This window comes from Odocoileus virginianus, chromosome 9, assembly GCF_023699985.2.
Source record: "Odocoileus virginianus isolate 20LAN1187 ecotype Illinois chromosome 9, Ovbor_1.2, whole genome shotgun sequence".
Classification (NCBI taxonomy): domain Eukaryota; kingdom Metazoa; phylum Chordata; class Mammalia; order Artiodactyla; family Cervidae; genus Odocoileus; species Odocoileus virginianus.
In genome coordinates this window covers 62,197,861-62,220,230 of record NC_069682.1, presented here as the reverse complement: position 1 = coordinate 62,220,230, position 22,370 = coordinate 62,197,861, and the positions used below count along the sequence as shown (strand labels likewise).

At 44.4% G+C, this 22,370-nt stretch overlaps 1 protein-coding gene across 1 annotated transcript in view; it reads right to left on the bottom strand.

Moving 5' to 3' along the window:
• Positions 1-22,370, bottom strand: part of CTNNBL1 (catenin beta like 1) — a 159,619-nt gene that overhangs the window by 19,949 nt on the left and 117,300 nt on the right. Inside the window, exons 12-13 of the mRNA XM_020892118.2 lie at positions 8,442-8,539; positions 6,688-6,768 (exon numbers count right to left, since the gene is read on the bottom strand). Coding sequence (XP_020747777.1) covers positions 6,688-6,768; positions 8,442-8,539 — 179 coding nt within the window. The remainder of the gene's footprint in view (positions 1-6,687; positions 6,769-8,441; positions 8,540-22,370) is intronic.

Here is a 22,370-nt window from a genome sequence, read left to right as displayed (position 1 = left end):
AGAGAAAAGAGACTATGTGTTACACATATATGGACTTTAGAAAGATGGTAACGATAACTCTATATGCAAAACAGAAAAAGAGACTCAGATGTATGGAACAGACTTGTGGACTCTGGGAGAAGGCAAGGGTGGGATGTTTCAGGAGAACAGCATTGAAACATGTGTATTATCTAGGGTGAAACGGATAACCAGCTCAGGTTGGGTACATGAGACAAGTGCTCGGGCCTGGTGCACTGGGAAGACCCAGAGGGATCGGGTGGAGAGGGAGGTGGGAGGGGGGACTGGGATGGGGAATACATGTAAATCCATGGCTAATTCATATCAATGTATAACAAAAACTACTGTAATGATGTAAAGTAATTAGCCTCCAACTAATAAAAATTAAAAAAAAAAAAAAAAAAAAAAAAAAAAAAAAAAAAAAAAAAAAAAAAAAAAAAAAAAAAAAAAAAAAAATGGGTTGGGAAGATCCCCTGGAACAGGAAGTGGCAACCTGCTCCAGTATTCTTGCCTGGAAAATCCCATGGACAGAGGAGCCTGGCGGGCTATAGTCCATGTGGTTGCAAAGAGTTGGACACGACTGAGCATACACAGACCTCTCCCAAGCCAGCCTCGAGGAAACCAGGGCTTCTGTGAAATGTTGTGGGAGAGACTGTGAGCCCACTGAGAGGAGGACAGAGAGGATGAGAAAAGCAAAACAGTGCTCAGGGCCAGGGACTTCCCTGGCAGTCCTGTGGTCAAGCCTCCACTTGCCAGTGTAGGGGGTATGGGTTCAATCCCTGGTCAGGGAGCTAGGATCCCACAGGCCTCAGGGCCAAAAAAACCAACACATAAAACAGAAACAATACTGTAACAAATTCAATAAAGACTTTAAAAATGGTCCACATTAAAAAAAAAAATCTTTAAAAGAGTGCTCAAAGCCACACTGCAAGGGAAGAGGCAGAGGAGTTGGACCAGGACTCAAGTCCCCCAACTTCTCCTGTAATGGTAGAAAGGATGATTGTGATTGGGAAGGGGACAAGAAGGGAGGGAGGAGAGAGAGGGGAGTGAGCGTTTGGCTAAATCTGCCTCTAGGAAAGAGGGAAGCAGGAGGGAGGGGAAAGCACTACCCCATCCCCTTCCCCACTAGCTCTGGCTTCTACAGCGTGCTGTAAGCTATGGTCTGCCAAATTCACAGACTGAGAAGTTTGGGAACCACTGTTCAAGGAACAGCTGAGAGAAGCTCTCAGCAGGATTCCCCTTTTTTCTGGCTTGCCCAGGAGCTTCCAGCACAGTTAGCAGAAGACCTGACTGCAGTCTCACACTTCCACTGTCTACACAGCTTGGTAGGTGTGCTTTATGATGATGGACCCCACTCATCTGCTCCTGCGCTTTACCTCCTTTGTACAAATCTATCAATGAGTGTCAAATGCTAAGGAAATCGTCAAAGCCTGTCTTGGCCATCAAGTCCTATGGATACTGTTTCATTACAAGAAGTCCGTCTTTCTCTTTCCAGGATAAAGCCTGGATGATTTAACTGTGGAAAAATTAGCATGCAATTTGTAAGTTATTACGGTGCAAAGTATGTGGCGAGAAGGCTTTATTGAATAAACCTGCTGAGAATAATTTTCCTAGGAACTAAAAAAAGGAAAACCTCTCTCCAAGGCTCTTTCCTCCCTCTTTTAAAATCTCTGCCAGTACCTAAATAATTATCTCTTATTTCTGACGTGCAGAAGCCTGGCATCCCTGTACATTGAATCAGCAGAAGCCGGAAGAAACCCACGAGAAGTCAGGACATCTGCCCAACAACAGGGACCTTGGTATTTTCTGGGCTTCTTGTTGCTTGGGGAGTCAGGTGAAATCTGCTGAGACAAGCACCCTGGGTATTTACAGACCACAGAAAACTGCTGCTCACTCCAAGAGTCTCAAGAATTACATGCCCTTTAAAAGTTCAGGTCAAATCTTGTTAACCAGGAAGCTCCAGGGTATATTCAGATACTTTTGTGGCCCTGGAGTCTCATGGACACTGAATATAATATGAGAAAGCAGTGGATAACTGCCCAAGACGTGGAAGTCTTTGCTAGTTAACAGATTCTTGCAGTAATGTGATTGGAACTGAGTCTGTATGTAATACAATTATCAGTTTGTCCTGCAGGCGCTTCTAAATAATAGGTTTTTAATATAGCTACAGGTATGCCACAGAATGTATACAGTTGTAGAAAACATGTTTTTGACGATGGGACTATTCAGAGAAAATACAAATTAGGATTAACAATGAGAGTTTAGATATAATGTAGGAAACTCAGGACTCTCTTATCTTCCTGATACCCACAGATAAATATTAATTTTAACTCACTTAAATGTCTTTCATTTACCGCAAGCTAATCACTAAGTAGGTCCGAAGAACATGATGAACAAGAGGGATGAGAGTTGCAGAGAGACAGAGTAAACAATGTATAAAGTAATTACAGGTCAGGAAGAAGCACTGGCAGCTGGGGGGTGCTGCTTCACACGTGGGGGGGGTCACTGAAAAGCTCTCTGAGGGGCTGACATTTAGGCTGAGACCTGAAGGTGGAAGGAGCTACCAGCTTGAGAAGAGGCAGGACAAAGGGAGAAGCGAAGACTATGAGACAGAAAGTTAAGGCACAGCAGCAGGAGAGGAAGGAGGAGAAGTGGGGCTGGGTGGGGGGTGGGGAGTGGGTCTGAGATCCCACAAAACCACGCAGCACAAGGGAAGGAATAAAATACACGTATGCGGAGGGCTGGTGGTAGAAACAGTCCTCACAGAGGAAAAAGGGAAGGTTCTCTCGCAACTCTCCATGCCAGGACCTGTGAAAGCAGCTTTCACGTGTGTGATATCTATGTCACTGAATTCTGAAATGTGTAATTCCTCACACACCCACAGGTTGAGATGTGCACCTCAAAAAACAGAACACCAGAAAGGAAGAAAAGAAAGCTGGAGAAGTGAGGCTCTGTGTCTGCAGTCAGAGAACCCGAAGCAGCCTGGCTTCCCCCATCTTTTGTTCGGAATATAATTTAACAACAGTTGCTCCCAAACTTAACTTGGCCTCCCAGTGCCTCTGCTTTGCTCCTGTTCCTGGAAATGCCCTGTATGTCCCTTTTTGAGGTGCAGCTCGGCTTCGGCCTCATCCACAAAACTGCTCAGGGTGACTAGGGGTGCAGATGGCTCCCCTGCGCCCTGGATTCGTCCAGCCCTCAGCAGCAGTAGCAGTGCTCCCTGGGCCCCTTGCCTCGACACTTGAACCTGTGCTCACCCCAAGCTGGTGTCAAGCTTATAGTGCCTGCACAAAGCATATGCCTAAGAAACACGTGCCACATGATGGGATTCTCTTTGGTGAATCTTGGTCAACTGTAAATCGGTGCACGTCTGCACAGTGCCCATGGCAGTCTGAAGTCTCCAGGGGTAGCAGTGGCTCTGAGACACTCAGACTGTCAATACCTGATCCCCCTTCTCTTGGTCAATTTATTTAAGGTGTTTCTGTTGCAGGCCTGGCACAACATATGAGATATTTATTCCTTACAGATCTGATAGTCAACGTTCTCAAGAGAAACAAGGATTCAATTCGGGTCAACAAATATTTGCTGAATTCCCAGTAGGTGTAGGACATTCAAGTTTAAAGGGAGTAGGGTGGAGGGAGGCAATGAACGGCTTGTGACTTACGGGAGAAGACTGCACGAAGGAGAGACAGGAGAGAGGTTGTTTTTTCCAAGTCCCTTTATACCTGGGAGGCAGCTTCATCTGGCAGGAGGAGCTTGAGTGCTGGCAGAGCGCGCTGCTCACAAACGCACCTCTCACCCCCCAGCCCGCCCTGACTCTCTGAGCAACACCGAGGCTGCTGAGCACTAATAGCCTTGGAATGCTTGCCAGTGCCGGCTGAACGGCCTTGGCATCAAGGAGACAGATGTTTGTCAGGGAATGGCAGGGCCCCGCGCCTGTGGCACACGGAAGCACTGGGAATGCTGGGGAGAATGGCTGCAGCCATTACTCTCCGTCAGGGCTAATCAATTTCATACCCTCTTCGATGCTGATAATAGATAATCTTGTGGGAAGCAAGCCAAGTTTCCGAACAGCACCATGCAAGCTGCTCCCTGATGCCCAACAGCTTACTCTGGTCTCTCTTAAAAAACAAAACAATACCCCCTCAACAAAAAAGAAAAAACAACAACAAGCAAAAACCAAAGCTTATTCCAGCTTCACCTCAGACAAAGCACCTGATGGGGCCAATGCTCTGGTCTGCTAGGACAGCTTCTTCTGGGTTATCTGGGAAGGAGGATGCTCTTAGGAACAGGGTAGCCTGGCTTACGTAAGAGTTACCCAGGAATTTTAAAGGAACCGAGGAAAACCTAGTAACAGCAGCAGCTAAGTGCTGAGCAAGGTACTGACACATTATGCTTGGTCTTCATAATAGCACTGAAAGGGAGGTGTTACGTCCATTTTACAGATGAGAACATCAAGGCTCAGAGAGGGGACTTCCCTGTAAGTCCAGTGGTTAAGAAGCTGCCTGCCAACATAGGGGACACGGGTTTGAACCTGGTTCGGGAAGATCCCACATGCTGCAGAGCAACTAAGCCTCTTGAGTCCGAGCTCTGCAACAAGAGAAGCCGCTACAATGAGAAGGCCTCACACTGCAACGAAGAGCAGCCCCAGCTCACCACAACTAGCCTGTGCGCAGCAATGAAGACACAGCTCAGCCCCCGGCCCCCCCGCAAAAAAAAAAGCTGGGGGGAAGTCATTTGCCCAAGGTCTCAGACCTAGGAAGCAGCAGAGCTCAAGTTCAAATCCAGGCTTATCTGGCTCCCTATGCCTTACGCTCACCTTTCCAGTAGGCTGCAGCTCGTCTATACAGAAGACAGCAGCTGATCAACCTCTTATTGTGCTTTTCATTTATTCCATTTTCAAAAAATGGCAGAATTACCAAAGTATGTGCACCTGAACCTGAGGGAAAACATCAAGTTAACATTTCATTAATGTTAATGAAAACATTAACTTGAGAGACCCCTTAGCTGAAGCCACGTTATAGCTAAGAACCCGAGCTACATGAGGCGTGGTGACAAGGTGCGGCAAGTGGTGATTCTGAGGTAGGTGCCTGCACGCAAATCCCAGTCCCCGGACTCTCAGGTGTTCCTGCTACCAGCCTTGAAAAATCTCCTTCAGCAGATAACTTGGGGGACGCCATCAAAGCTGGAGTTCTAGTTGTCCTGGGGCTGTCTCCCTACAAAATTCAGGGAAAGTTCAATCTGTTTCTAATTACTGTTCAGTCTAAGAAAAAGAATACATTACTCTGGCATTTTAACAATCACTAAGTATCGACCATGTACACGCGGCTATAAAGGGAAGAAATGATGGAAGAGGAAAGTTTAAGCCAAGAATAAAATAGAGGGGATGACGTGTGTGGAATGAAAGGACTGTGTGTAGAATATGCTGGTATCTGAAGTCCAGACTCAGAATTCAGAGTCTCTGCCACTTATCTTGTGTCTCATCATACAAAAGAAGACCGGCCCAGTCAATCAATCCAATCAATCAACAAACATCTGAGGACTCACCAGGTCTAGAGAGCACAAGGAAACCACAAGAATGATACACATGGTTACTGTCTTCTGCTACTTATAAATGAAGGTGTATTCTGTGAAAGGGAATGGGTAGCTAAGAAGGACACAGACAACAAGGTCACTGTCTTCCCTAGTCGCTCACCCTGGCCTGAGGCACAGCTGGAGGGAAGATGCTTGTGTGATTCCCAGTGCACACAGCTCTGCCTCACGGCTGGCTTGCCCCAACGACACAGAAGGGAGGGCTGCGGAGGCGCACTCTCCCACCAGTGAGGCTCCAAAGCCTCAAGTGTGTCTTTAAGGCAAGAAGAGTGAAAAAAGAGAGTGATGCAGCAAACCGAGATCACAAAGAAAACGACTCTGAAAAGAGCAAGAAAAGGATCATTTTGCAACCTGACCAAAGACAGAGGAATGTCTTGTAGGGAAGAGAATACAAATCAGATGTTAACCAATAGATACGAAAACCTGCCCTGATTACAGAGACAGAAGAGAAAGCAACCGAGGCCAGAGACGGCAGAGAATAAAATAGAAGGAGGTGAAAATACAGGAGGTAGCGTAACATCCGAGGTAAGTCCGGCCCCACAAGAAAGACAGCTAGCAGGTTTCATCTCTCCCAGCAACCACCGCATCAGACAGAGCGGCTCAGTCACTGTGACCCGCTGTGCGGGCCGGGCTCAGAGTTCTGAGTCCGCTTCTCTAGGTGTCCAGGTTCCACCTGCAAGTGCAGGAACTGGATTCGATGACCTCCCGGTTTCCTTCCGGTGCCTCCCTATGACCACTGAAGCCACCAAGTGTGTGTGCCAAGACATACTCTGCCAGTGGGGTACCAAGTCACAGCACTGTGCCTTGGTCAGGTTTTCAAGGAGGAGCTCTTGTCAGGGGTACCTGTGCAACCACCCAGGCTCCCAGGTCAGCCCTGGCTCGACTGTACACATCCGCCCTCTTCAGGGACTTCACTCCTGTTAGAAGAGCAGCTATAATCGCTGGCAGACCATCCCCTGCTCAGGAGGACATGCTAGTTGGCACACGAGGGCAGATGGCACCTTTGTCCTGGCCTGTCCAGTGGGGAGATACGGGTGCACAAGGGACCCAAATGGAGTGCAAGTCAAGAAGAGCTGGCAAGAGACAGGCAGGGATACATACGTGCTTTTCCCCTTCAATCTTCTTGTCGGCCACCTGCACTGCATCCAGATACTTAAAATGCAATTCCATCAGCCTGTCAACCTGAAAGAGAGGTATTTCACAGGCATGAGTGAGAAGGGAAGAGAATACCAGGGCAGGAGAACAGCGGAGCTCCTATTCATCTCACTGTCGCTCCCCACAAAGGGAGAGCCCCTCTGCCGCTTCTCACTCTGGATCAGAGCTTTGCCTTGAACACATCAGCAATGGATCACACAGCTGGGGCAGAATAAAGCAAACGCTTAGCATGGATACTGAACACAGGTCCATTACTGAAGGACACCATGTGTTCCCAGCCCTCCTAGGACTCCCCTGAATTCAAGCTGTTAAAAACAAACAAATCAATAAAAATTCAAGTCCCTTCTTGCAAAGAAGAGGAGCTTGAAGTTACATACTTGATATTCACTCAGAACTTTACTGAAACTTCTTTTTTTCGAACTGAAACCTTTCATGTTCAGATTCTGCCCCAGAGCTGATCTTTTTTTTAAAAAGGTCTGAGTAAAATCTCTTTAGTTGCTTTTGAGTGAGAACAAAGTGCAAGAAAAACTCCTTCAGCAACTTAAAAAAAGCCCTGACTTTTGCTTGGCAGTAACCTAAAAACCAGTTTCAAACTTCGCAAAAGTCGCTTCAAATATGCCCAATGAACACTCAGTAGGTTTGAAAAAGTTTCTGATTTTTTTCCCCTTAGACTTCCAAGAGATTGAAGGAAGACTGTGAAGCTAGCCTAGACTTCTTACCTCTTTTTACTGGGTTGGCACCACCACGGTTGTTGGTAACCCTGGAATTTACCCAGTGTGTGCTGTGTGTGTGTGTGTGTGTGTGCGTGTGTGTCCATGTGCACGTGCGAGCACTCCGTCACTTAGCTGTGTCCAACTCTTTGCGACCCCATGGTCTGTAGCCCACCAGGCTCCTCTGTCCATGGGATTCTCCTGGCAAGAATACTGTGGGTTGCCATTTCCTCCTCCAGGGGATCTTCCTGCCCAGGGACTGAAACAGCATCTCTTGTGTCTCCCGTATTGGCAGGTGGATTCTTTATCACTGAGCCACCTGGGAAGCCTGTTTACCCATGGGCTGGTATTAACAATAGATGTTGCTTCAACATGGCATCAGACAGGAGACTGTGCCCACACCTTCCCTGGTTAACAAGGAAGACCCTGAAATCTTACAGGTTTCAGTTTACAAAGTATTCTCATATCCACTATTTCCTTAAACATTAGAAAAACCTGATAAGGTAGGCAGGGAAGATAGAGAGCAATCCTAATTTTAAAGATGAGGAAACTAACACATAGACATTAGATGATGTCACCAGGGTGACATGACTGCTAAGATGTTCTCTGTCCTAATCTGATGGCCTTTTTTTTTTTCAGACAACAGTTGCATTTATTTCTGCTACTTATATGGAAGCAAATGGTTTCACTGCATGTTACGAATTTTTAAAGCACTGACTTAGTCTTTTCCTCCTTGTCCTAATGATCCGTAATGGTACATTAGTGCGTACAGAAGTGGTTTCAAAATATTTGGGGTTGGGGAAATTGCATTTGGAAATGAGAGGCAAGACAGCCAGAAAACCCTCTGAGACCCAGAGCAATGGGGCCCAGATGCTGGCAAAAACATTTTAGGGCAGGATCACTCTACCCAGCACTCGTCAGATCGCATTGGGGACAGCCCTTTTCTCCCATTGGGTCCTGGCCCCATCTTATAGTCCACCAAGCGCCTACCTTCTCACTGTCATTTTCAGTGAATTTATTCAGAAGCCGGGTCCGCTGCTGCCCTCTCAGGTTCCGCAGGAGGGAAGCGAGGATCGAACAGACATGCTCTGGGTTGGGAAGGAGAAAAGAAAACATGCTGTGATCAGAGCAGTAATTATTACCTCTCTTCAAGCCTGATCTGGTTCTATTGAAGGAGGAATAAGTAGGCCTTCCCTGACTGCTGCTATTGATTAATAAGACAAGAACCTAAACTGTGTCAATGGAAAACTAAACTGATTTTCACAGACAGCGCAAGAAATCTATTCAAAGGGGATTACATCCCCAAGGACAACTAGAGCAACTGAATCCAAACTAAGTTAGAATTTCTGTTCTGCCTGGAATTAACTGAGTTCTATTGTCCACAACAGAACCTCAAACTAATCCCCCCATTTACAGAAATAACCTATGAACAGTGTATGAATACTAACCATGAGGGGAGCACGCGATGAACAAATAAGACACGTTCTATCATATTCTCAAATTATCTTAAAACTTTCCCTGAGCAAATATCCCAGAATTAAATCAGGAATATGATGGGGTCCCAGAGCTATCACTTATATTCTGGTGCAGCTATAATCCTTACCTGTTTAAAGACAGCTGGATAGTAAGTACTTCAAAACGATAACTGCTTTTTTTTCAGTTCATATAACCTATGGGCTTCTATTATGAGATACTATTATTCTAGCCTGGGCAGAAGAAGGTGATTGAAGGGTATATTACAGGTTTCAGCTGTTAAGAGGTTCTTTTCTTTAAAAATCAAGAATAATGACCTTGAAAAGGAGATGGCAGAGAAACGTTTATTTTTAAATAAAATACCTACAGTGTGGGCAACATATTCTGTTTTGAAAACTGAGCGAAGAACACATTCGTATGCCAAAGTTACTTTGAGTTCTCAAAAAGTCATCTGATTAGTCAAGTCACAAGCGAGAATTCTTATGGTAGTACAGATACAATTTTGTATTTGTTTTTTTCCATCACTTATATCAGAAGCATTCCTCACTACTTCATTTCCCCAATCTCCTAGTGCTAGAGTTATTCACCTTCTTCCAGCTGCATTCACCTTCCTGGGCATCCCATCTAGCCCCATAGCTTTAAAGACCAGTTGCATGTGTGTGTGCCCAGTTGTGTCCAACTTCCTGTGACCCCACAAACTATAGCCTGCCAGGCTCCTCTGTCCATGGGATTTTCCTAGGCAATAATATTGGAGTGGATTGCCACTTCCTACTCCAGGGGATCTTCCTGACTCAGGATTGAACCCGCCTCTCTTATGTCTCTTGCGTTGGCAGGCGGATTCTTTACCACTGCGCCACTTACGTGCTGACTACTCCCAAACTCTGCAGGTCAGTTCTGTTCTCTGAATACAGGTTCGTGCATTCATCTGTCTACCTGCTCTCTCCACTTGGTTGTCTAACAGGTCCTTTAAACTGAACATGTCCAAAACCAAGCTCCTGACCTTTCTCCTTAGACCTGTGCCCACAGTCTTACACCACTGAGTTAATGGCAACCATGCTCTCCAGTTTCTCAAGTGAAACACAGTGGTGATACCCCTGATTCTCCCCTTTCTCACATGCCCCGCAGAAACCTTGTCAGCTGTACCTTCAAATTACATCCAGAACTCCATCTCTTCTCACTGCTGGCCGCCCACCCCTTCATAACTCTGGCGCACAGCACCATTATCTCTTGCTGGGAATACTCAACAACAGCCTGCTTGTGGGACTCTGCATCCACCCTTGCCCCGTTTGCCTTGATCTCCATAGAACGATCAGTTAAAACAAAGTCACACTCTATCATTGCTCTGTGTAAACCCTCTACTGGGCCCCAACTCACTCAGACTAAATGCTGTTTTCTAATGTCAGACATACTCCTGTCCTGGGGCCTCTGTGCTTACTGTTTCCCTGCATGAGATACTCCTCACCAGAATATCTGCATGGCTCAGTCCTCAGATCCAGTCCTCCTCAACTGTCCTCTTCTCAATGAGGCTTTTCTTTGACCACCCTATTTAAAAATGAAAAGCCCCAATGCTGCCTATTTCCAAGTCTTATCTGCTTTATTTTTCTCTTCAGCATGCATTATCTTCTAACATGGTGTACAATTTATTTGTTTTTTTACTGCTGCCCTTCAACTAGAATATAAGCTCCCTGAAGGAAGGGATTTTAGTCTGCTTTGTTCATTGATATATCCCTGGCCCCACAACAATGCCTGGCACATAGTAGGTGTTTCAGAAATACTTGCTGAATGAATGGGAAGAAGACAGGTTTTCAGTGCAAATTTTTGGTGGTAGTGGTGGGAGGTGTGGAGAACCAAACAAACCACTCTTGAATTCTGGGTATTTTTCAAATGCCTTTGTATAGCTTTTACCTTTTGGACACAGTGGCTATTCCAGGTTCAGAGTAAGAGCACCTCTGCGTTGGTAATATACTCATCAGTTACAAAATGGTCCTTAAAGATACTTTGCATTTGGGAATGAGTGGATGACTTTTTCCTAGGGAGCCATGAGTTTGAATAAAAGATCTCTCTAATCAGTAGATTCACTTTTTTAAGTATAAAGTTTTTCGTAAAATATGCTGTACAGAGAGGTATTAAACAGCTTCTCAAGGTGACTCCAGGGTCACCCCAATATCCTTCTGCTAACTTTTGTCATGAAGCTGGGATTGAGGTGCTTTAATCTCCATCCTGAACAAAAGGAAGGGGAAGGGAACAGGAGTGGGGCAAGATGAGAAAAAACATCCTGAACCTAAGGTAAGGACAGTGAACCAAGACGGCTCAGCTCAGGGTGACAAAGTAGAACAAGAAACGATGTCTTTGGAGGCTCATGGCAGGGAAAAAAACCACAAACAACTTCTGTGTATGTCAAGGGGAAAAGATTAGAGGAAGGAAGATGGGGCGGGGCCGGGGGGGGGGGGGAATAATCAGTTCTGTAATCTTGGGCCAAACAAGCGGATGTGGCTCTGATCTCTTCAGCTGGTGAACAGATGTGGGACAGGTCATAATAAAAGCAGTGAATTTTAACAAGCTTAGTTCTGAAACTTTGAAATTACTCAGCGTGACAACTGGTAACAACCTCCATGTATGTGTATATGTATATGTATGACAATCTGACAACCATAGAGGAAGGAAAAAAAAAGATCAGCCAGAGAGAGCTCACAGATTATCTGGGCCAAATCTCTTATTGTACTGGTAGAAAAATCGAGGCCCAGAGAGAAGTGACTTGTCCACACGGCTAACTGGTGAAAGAGGTAGAACTCCAACTTCAGATGACTCACTCCGTCATTCACTGACCACTTCTCTCTGTGCTTGACAAGCACTTGGTGATCAGAGCTTCCAAACAACACAGCATCCCTAACCTTAAGGAGGTGCTTATTTCGTGGGGAAAACAAAACAAGAACTACAGTGCAGTGCGCCAAGCTTCATCGCTAAGGCGGGCAGAGGGGATGTGAGGAGCACAGGTGAGGCATAGCGGACCTAGAGGGATTCCCACTGGAGGTAAGGACAACTGAAAATCATAAAAGCAAACGCAACAAAAAAGTCAAGGCTGACAACTAGGCAGAGAAGATAGAGCACTCAGGAAGAAGGAGCAATACACGCAAAGGCCAGTTTGGATGGAGTGCTGTATACACACGAGGGAGGCGAGGCCAGTCAGGTGGGGAAGAGTCTGGAGAAAAAAGTCACAAAAATCCACAAGTGAATTTTAAGCTGGAGACAGACAATATGAGATAAGAGTTTAGCTCAATCCTTGGCTGCTAGATTCCTTTCAGGGGCCAAGATCAGGAAAATATTTCTCTTTCCTGGTGAATTTTTTATTTACCTGAGTTCCTGCTTTGCCTTGGCTATCAGGAAGCTCAAAGATGAGTCTATGTTCAACCACAGGAATCAATTTTTTACAACTGCTTTACTATTGATTCCTTCTGTCCTCCACCAATGAATTTTTAAAATCAAAGCGATGGATGCATCATTAATGATTATATAGTTATGGTTAAAAACCAAACTATACAAAAAGGTATAAATGTCCTTAACAATTATTCACTGAGCATGTACTAATACATTTCCCCACCTACTCCTCTCACTACCCTGTTCATCTCTTCCAAATGACAAAAAACTACTAAGTATTGTGAGTATATTTACAGGGGAGGGGAAAAATGTATATACATACATACATACACACACACAGGTCTTCTCTTCTATACCTTTCCATATCAACACATTTTTTACTTTAAATGGTTATGCAGAATTTCACTTAACTTATATCATAATTTAACTAATGTCCCCAATCGTGGTTATTTTACATGGTTTCCAGTTTTGGGTTGTTTCGTCTTTGCTGTTAGAAATAATGCCACAGTGAACATCCATGAACACATATTCTGACACTTACACCTTTATTTCTGGCATGGAAAACTTTTGCATGGACCTAGCACTGGCTGTGGGTGAGTCAAAAGTTACTGACATACATAATGTTGAAAAACTAAAAGAAAGCACAGATGGACTGACCTAGGGCCCTTGCTATTACAGCAGGAAGAGACATCACTTCTACATGCACAGGGGTGCGGTGGGGGCTGGGTGGAGGAAGGGGATACTGAAGACAGAAACCTACTGGTCTGTTTTTACTGTATATATTGTTTCCTAGAAGCTGGAGATAACTTGGTCTACAAAATAGTTCAAAAAGAAGCCCAAACTATTACCAGGCCAATTCAACTGAGGTATATAGATTTGCCTATATTAAATAAAGGACAGAAACTCAGAAAAAAAAATTTTTTTTGAAAGACACTGACAAATAGTCTTCCAAGAAGATTGTACCAATTGACTTTCACTCTCAGTATGTGTATGTATGTATATGTATGCATTGTATATATATAAAAAACTTTGATGATTACCCTTATTGTGTGGGAAGCATGCAACTTAGTAGGAAAAGCTTACATTTTGGAGTCAGACAGCATGGTTTAAATCTAAGCGCCCACCACTTGCTCAAGAACCTGACATTAAGTAAGTTAACTAACCAGTATGTGCATGTAGGTATGTGCTGTGTAACATGAACATACACATATATCACATATACACAGTGAGAGTGGAAACATGCTTTTATATACATATTGTAAAAGAGTTATCGGTTTTCTCATATCCTCTCTCATATTGGATATTATCCAACTTAGAAATTGTGACAACCTGGTAGGTAAAAAATGGAATCTTCTTTTGATTAGCACGTTTTTGTTCTTGTTATGAATAAGGTCAAACTCCTTTTCTGATGTTTACTGACCATTTGTATTGCTCTCAGTGTGAACTGCCTGGCCTTACATCCTTTGCCAATTTTGATTTCTATGAGCTCTTTATGAATTAAGAATATTACCCTTTTGTCTTTTACACTGCAAATATTTCCCCTAGTTTGACATCTGTCTTGACAAATTCTTACTCAAAGCCAAGATTTAGCATCGCCACATTGTTTTGCTGTAAATTGCTTCAAAATCCTATCTGAAAGTAAAAGTAAGCAGGGTACAATAATAACTGTCACCAGTTGATTGTGTATCTATAACAGCAGGATTGAATCTGTATACAATATTTTCAATGAATCTTTACTAGTAAGCTATGAGAAAGGTACTACTCCCATTTCTGTATTATAATGCAGAATCCAACTGTCAGTGCGGTTAATCAACTTACTTAAGGTCATATCCTTCAGAGAGTGGTGGGAGCTTAGATTTGAGCTCACGTTGTCTGACTCCAAAATGTAAGCTTTTCCTAATAGGTTACATGCTTCCCACATGTAAAAGGTAATCCAAAGCTTTTAAAGAAGGAAAATAAGATCAGAAAAGCCCAAAATGTGCTTCATGGGGGGCTCACTGAGTCCAAAAGATAGGCACTATGCAAATGTGGATGAAGAAAAACTCAGCAATTCAAACGAGAGGAAAATGAAGTGAAAGGCCATATGGAGGTAAGATATGACCAACAATCCCTCTTTTCTCTTTTACTGAATCACTCTTTCCAGAAGCAACTTCTAATAGAGTCCAAATAAAGAATGGAGCAGTTCTATAAAATACTGAACCAGAACTTCTCAATAATTCCCTTGTTTCATCTTCCTGATTAAGATGGATGAGGAAGTGTAAGAAAAAGTTCCTTTTTTTGGCTGGGCCAAGCGGCCTGCAGGATCTTAGTTCTCTGACCAGGAATCAAATTCGGGGCCCAGTTCGCGGAATCCTAAGTTCCAAAGAATAGCAAGGAGAGATAAGAAAGCTTTCCTCAGTGATCAATGTAAAGAAATAAAGGAAAACAATAGAATGGGAAAGACTAGAGATCTCTTCAAGAAAATTAGAGATACCAAGGGAACATTTCATGCAAAGATTGGCTCAGTAAAGGACAGAAATGGGAGGGACCTAACAGAAGCAGAAGATATTAAGAAGAGGTGGCAAGAATACACAGAAGAACTGTACAAAAAAGATCTTCACGACCCAGATAATCACAATGGTGTGATCACTTACCTAGAGCCAGACATCCTGGAATGTGAAGTCAAGTGGGCCTTAGGAAGCATCACTACAAACAAAGCTAGTGGAGGTGATGGAATTCCAGTTGAGCTATTTCAAATCCTAAAAGATGATGCTATGAAAGTGCTGCACTCAATATGTCAGCAAATTTGGGAAACTCAGCGGTGGCCACAGGACTGAAAAAGGTCAGTTTTCATTCCAATCCCAAAGAAAGGCAATGCCAAAGAATGTCCAAACTACTGCACAATTGCACTCATCTCACATGCTAGCAAAATAATGCTCAAAATTCTCCAAGCTAGGCTTCAACAGTTCCGTGAACTGTGAACTTTCAGATGTTCAAGCTGGATTTAGAAAAGGTAGAGGAACCAGAGATCAAATTGCCAACATCTGCTGGATCACTGAAAAAGCAAGAGAGTTCCAGAAAAACATCTATTTCTGCTTTATTGACTACGCCAAAGCCTTTGACTGTGTGGATCACAACAAACTGTGGAAAATTCTTCAAGAGACGGGAATACCAGACCACCTGACCTGCTTCTTGAGAAATCTGTATGCAGGTCAGGAAGCAACAGTTAGAACTGGACATGGAACAACAGACTGGTTCCAAATAGGAAAAGGAGTACGTCAAGGCTGTATATCGTCACCCTGCTTATTTAAATTATATGCAGAATACATCATGAAAAACACTGGGCTGGATGAAGCACAAGCTGGAATCAAGATTGCTGGGAGATATACCAATAACCTCAGATATGCAGATGACACCACCCTTACGGCAAAAAGTGAAGAACTGAAGAACCTCTTCATGAAGTGAAAGAGGAGAGTGAAAAACATGGGTTAAAGCTCAACATTCAGAAAACTAAGATCATGGCATCTGGGCCCATCACTTCATGGGAAATAGATGGGGAAACAGTGGAAACAGTGGCAGACTTTATTTTTTTGGGCTCCAAAATCACTGCAGATGGTGACTGCAGCCATGAAATTAAAAGACACTTACTCCTTGGAAGAGAAGTTATGACCAACCTAGACAGCATAGTAAAAAGCAGAGACATTACTTTGCCAACAAAGATCCGTCTAGTCAAGGCTATGGTTTTTCCAGTAGTCATGTATGGATGTGAGAGTTGGACTATAAGGAAAGCTGAGCACCAAAGAGTTGATGCTTTTGAACTGTGGTGTTGGAGAAGACTTTTGAGAGTCCCTTGGACTGCAAGGAGATCCAACCAATCCATCCTAAAGGAGATCAGTCCTGAGTGTTCATTGGAAGGACTGATATTGAGGCTGAAACTCCAATACTTTGGCCACCTGATGCAAAGAACTGACTCACTAGAAAAGACCCTGACGATGGTAAAGACTGAAGGTGGGAGGAGAAGGGGACGACAAAGGATGAGATGGTTGGATGGCATCACTGACTCAATGGATGTGAGTTTAGGTAGACTCCAGGAGTTGGTGATGGACAGGGAGGCCTGGCGTGCTGCAGTCCATGGCGTCACAAAAAGTCAGACACAACTAAGCGACTAAACTGAACTGAACTGAACCACTGGATGGTCAAGGAATTCCCAAGAGAATGTTCTTTGTATGTCTCAATAAAATGAGGTGGGGGGTGCTGGTGGCACAGAGAAAGTATCAGGAGCTGTAATTTTCACAGAAGAAAATGTAATAAACAGAAGAATCATTTTTTTCTGGAACTAGATAATATTAACATACATTTCCATAACTCATTCCAGCCTGGAGCAGGAGACATCCTGACCAATCACAGTGGTACACTAAGAACAAATGACATATACATGTTTGCTTGGGATTTTTAAGTAAAGGACAGGTTGCTCATCTCAGGAGACCTGAATCTGCCTATGTTCTTTCTGTCTCTCTCTTTCTCTGAGTTTTGTGGCTGGCTGGAGGTCACTGGTGCCTGCCAGATAGGAAAATACTTCATCCACTCCAAGTTTTGTGCCTGTACGTGAGCACAAACACACACACATGGTTTCATTAGCCACTAATAAATGTAGCTTCCCTAGGAACAGATTTCAGCCCAAGGTGGTGTCAATTTTTCATGGACAGAGGAGATGGGAAGAGCTGCTGGCACAGAAAGCAGGGGAGATAACAGGTTTATCTGCTGGCCAACACCGCTCAGCTGCTCTGTCATTTCGACAGGATAAAATGGGGGTGAAGGATGGCTATGGAGCTGTCAACACAGACAGGGCAGATGTGGTGGCTCCCATTGCAGAGAACAATCTCTACGGCAGGGCCCAGGAAGAGAAGAACATATGCGTACACACACACACACACACACACACACACACACACTCTAAAGGAATCCACAAGGCTCCAGAGAGGGGAAGCCCAAGCAAATCTACACTTTGAAGTCACGAGGTAAGGAGGCAGAGATCCTGGTGGAGTATTAGAGAGCCAGCACTGAAACTGTACGCCCATGTGAGTCCCTGCCTGCTGGGTGTCTTGCTCAACAGTTGGACAATGTGGCTGCCTCACACACTAATTAGTGAAACTGCTTTAGAGGGGTGGCTCTGGCCCATTCTTCCCCCAGATCAACTCTTCAGGGTCTCTCAAGAGTGAATAGTAATGGGTTAGATGCCTCCTTGGGTATATTAAAAAAAAAAAAAAAAGTCACTCAGTTGTGTCCAACTCTTTGCAACCCCATGGACTGTAGCCTGCCAGGCTCCTCTGTCCATGGGATTCTCCAGGTAAGAATACTGGAGTGGGTAGCCATTCCGTTCTCCAGGGGACCTTCCCTAACCAGGGATCAAACCCAGGTCTCCTGCATAGCAGGTGGACTCTTCACCACCTGAGCCACCAAGGAAGCTCTGGTGCATATGCAGGCATAAGCCTTGGTATATGCAAGGGGGGTAAAAGTTTGATTCTCTAGGGTCAGTGAGAATTCTGTAATTTTCAGAGCTGAAAGGAGAATCAGAAATCTTCAGTTCAATTCCTCTCGGATTTCGAGTACAGAAACAATAGCCCTGATAAAGGATGTGAATTGCTTCTGGTCAAAAGTCACTTTCCAGGATACTGAAATATAAATCTGCCATTTGTGGCACTCCCCTCTACCCACCACCACATTCTTTTCTTCTTAAAATCATGATAAACACTTTTGAGAATCTGACGAACCCTTATGTATGCTATTGTCTCACACCCACACACCCACACACACACGTCACATTTCTATGGAGTTTCAGAGTGTTCTCATCTCTTAGGGATGTGGCTCTTTGGGTTAAGAACTCAGATAAGAAGTCTTTCCAGAATGGCACAACCAGACCATGGCTGTCACTCTAACCAGCCTCTTACATACAGTGTGTGCCAATTTTGTAGAGAGTAAGATGGAACTGCATTTCCCATCCTTATTCTTAAAGAAGAATGGTTCAAATCCCAATAGGCTAACATCAGCTCTCTCTGTGAGGAGAGCTACTCAACCACACAGGCCTATAAACAACTAGGTCTATCAGTGTCTACTGCTGAGAGGGACACTGACGGGACTAACTTCTGGGACCTCCTCCAGAAATGTCAAGTGAATGAATGAAGGATTGATGTGGGGATTTAGGATCACATGGACTCGGATTCGAATCTTGCCTCTGGCACTCACTAGCTGGTTAAACTATCCATGGCATATTGTTTAATTTCTGAGCCTCGGCTCTCTTATTTGTAAAATGGGGCTGTACCTTCTATTAAGTCTATTGTATCAAATGAGCCATGTGCTCAGAAGACACTCAACAGACGTTGGTTTGAAACCCGCGGCACTGAAAAATGGCACCCACTCCGGTACCCTTGCCTGGAAAGTCCCATGGACGGAGGAGCCTGGTGGGCTGCAGTCCATGGGGTCGCGAAGAGTCGGACATGACTGGGCGACTTCACTTTCCCTTTTCACTTTCATGCGTTGGAGAAGGAAATGGCAACCCACTCCAACTCCAGTGTTCTTGCCTGGAGAGTCCCAGGGACAGCAGAGCCTGGTGGGCTGCCGTCTATGGGGTCGCACAGAGTAGGACATGATTGAAGCGACTTAGCAGCACTGAAAAAGAGCATCACAAGAGATTCTCTCACCTAGGCACCTGCCAAAAGTGTCACCTTGCTCCTTCCATGTTGCATCCTGATCACATGCTGGCCTTTGAACATGTTTCAGTCAGCCTGGGTTATTCTAACTAGCTCCCACTGAGAAAAATAGGAACTTAGATTGCTTGACTTTCTCAGATGGTAGGGCTATTTTCTACAACTCGAGATTTGTTCTAACCCTAAAATGGAACAAGGCCAACTTCATTCAGACTCTTTAATCCCACAATACATTAAAATAAAGAGCTTTATGTGTGGTTGCCTTTATAGAAGCCAAATAATACAAGATTCTGGGAGGCCTGTGGACAGCCCTGAGGTGGGTGGTGGCTATTTACCAGTAAGCTGAAGGACATGGCACATCTAAGTAGAGATGGTCCTCTCTTTTAATAAAACTAAACATACTTTGCCATGGTAATCATTTGCCTTTTGATCTCGGTGCAAGAGCTGAAAACACAGCACATGATCTGCCGAGGAAATGAAAAAGATGTTCTCCTTTATGAGTTTCATAATCACAGACAACTAATCACAGGGTACAAAGTAGTACATACACCAACCACTCCTTTACTCAAACTTCTGAGTGCCCACTATGTGCCAGGCAATGTACTAAACACTGGGACTGCAGAGATGAAGGAAGATGGTCCCCTCTAGAGAAGCTATTCTGCATCGTCTTATGAGAAAGGCTGGGTGTATTATATGGCAAGGAAACGTCTGTGAGCTCACAGTTCCAAGTTTTCTGTGGTAAAGTTGGTAGACCAAAGCTAGGATTTTGGGTTCTAGGAGCACATTTAATTCCTGAAGCACAGATCTGGACAACATTCTCAAATCCTGGGACAAATGGACTACTATTTACATTAACGAGTCTCCCAAGGTGAGGACTGGGGTGGAAGTGGAAATAGGGAAGAAGGTGACAAGGTGCACAGTAACAATCTCCAAAGGCGACTTCCTCCTCTTTCCATGACTCTGGATTTCGGGGTGGGGGTGGGGAATCCTGCTTGCATCTCTGTTGGAGTTTTGGTCCCATGAGGCAGGGGAACATCATATTCACCAGAAAGGAAGAGGAGGCACTAACCAGCTGAGCTGGGCCACAGGACAGTCTTTGGCATAGGAATGGACACTGATTCATTTATTCATAAGATAGAATCCTACAACATACAAGATACAGAGTCTGGGGACTGAGACAATTGGACAAGAATTCTGCCCTCTAGGTGACTCAGGTATATTATGTCTAAAATGACTTGACAGAAAGTGACAGTGAATGGGAAAGGGGCAGAAACTACTAGTGAGGCAAATAGTCTTCCAGCGAGGATACCTGGGAGACTGGTAGGCAAGATGGCACTTGGGCTGAGCCCTGAAGAAGAGAAGCAGGCAGCAGAAGAGCATTGGGAACATGGTATTCTGAGCAGACAGACAAGCACAAAGCAAAGGCACTAAGCTGGAGTGCCCAGGGTACCAGCAAAGAACTGGGAAGAGATGAGTGTGGGGGGAGGGAAGGGGGCTAAAAGGTAATTAGTGTGGCAGCCTGGATGGATACATGTATATGTTTGGCTGAGTCCCTTTGCTGCTCACTTGAAACTATCACTACATTGTTAATCAGCTGTACACCAATAAAAAAATTAAAAGTTGGAAAAAAAAAAGAGGTAATTAGCAAGGTCAGGGAGGGTGCAGATCAAGGATAAATAGACATACTGGACTATGGAAAGTGTACCCTAACCAATATTCTGATGGCCTGGCATTTAAATGTTGGCCCAGCATGGCTTACGGGGGAATAAATTCAGGGCTGCTCTGCCTACCCAGCTTCAGAGCCTGCATCTCCTTCCAGCAGCCCAAATGGTTAAGTGATATGGGTCAGACAGAGTTCTATTCTTAGGAAGAAAATGGTCCCTGGACTTCAACCATCAGGCCCATGTGAAGGCAAGATTCTGCAGGGCCAGTTTAAAATTCCAGGCCATGCAGCAGAGCTGCCTTTGTTTCCATGGAACATTTGAGGCCATTAGCTCTTTCGTTTTAAGGAAATCACACAGAAGTGGTCTTCCCTCATTTCTAAAATTAAAACCATCTCTGTTTTATTGCTAAACCTTGCTGCCCACCTCCCCTCTGGGCTCCCCCAGATGGAGAGACATCCTGCTTTCTGCTAAGACTCTAGATACAAACAGGATGTTTAAAATATCCTAATTAGATCGATCTTGATTTCAGTAGGGGTGTGCTGGAATACAGATTAATCTGTTCCATGCCTGGCACTGGCAGCTGAAGTAGCAGGAGGCCCTGTCAAATCAAGCCATAACATCACACTCCTCTGTCTCTGTTATTATTTCTTTCCCTTTTTACATTTCATTATAATGGACATCTGCCTAGCAGGGGATGTGGTAACCCTACAAGAGTCACGCGTGTGTGCTCAGCCACTCCAGTTGAATATTGCTGCAAGTCAAATCGAACATTTTTCTCAAGACAGATGGATCTGTGTAAGCATCTATATATAGTCCCCTTTAACACATATACAAAATACATACATTCCTGTTCTTCGCAAACATTTGCTGAATCCTGGCAGGCACTGGGCTAGAGACTGGGGACTTAAACAGGAAACATTTACTGTAAACCTACTATGTGCCTATGTGTGCTCTGCATGTATTACTTTATTTAATTCTCACAACAATCCTTTGAAATGTATTTATTATTCTCCCCACTTTACAGGTAAGAAACTAGAGACTCAGGAAAAAAAAAATTTGTCTCCCAGAGTTTCTCAGCTATTAATAACTAGGAAGTGACCTCATTAGTTCTACTATAATACAACTTGATTATTTTCCTCAAGAGTTAAAAAAAATACCCAGTAAGAATATTAAAAAAACATTCAGCTTCCTTAGCACTACCCATAAAATCACGAGATAGTTTCACTTGATAAAGTTTTCAAAATACCTGGCGCCTGGAAGGCTGTGGGGAGGGGAGCTCCCCTGCACTGGTGGCCCTGTGAATACTGTGGACGCAGAACTGAAACCAGTCTTGCTGTGTGCATCTCCCCAACAGATGGTATGCTCCTCCAAGGCAGGGACCACATCTTATTCACTGCCACACCTTCAGTGTCTAGCCTCGCGCCAGGCCTTCAACTAATACTGAATTTGACATCCTAACTAAACAGCATGGTAAGAGTTAGCTATCAGAGATATATCTGTATAAAAAAGAAATAATAACTGACTCCCTTTCCATGAGCCAAACTCTGAAGGACGAGAAGGAATTTATCAGAGACAAAGGCGGGAACAGCATTCCAGACAAAATACAAGAGAGTTAAAGGCACGGAGATAGCAATGAACATGACACAGGACAGGCTGCAGGGGGTGGGCGAGGAAGTGGCAGGTGAGGGAAGAGAGGTGAGCAAGACCCTCGCAGCATCAACTAG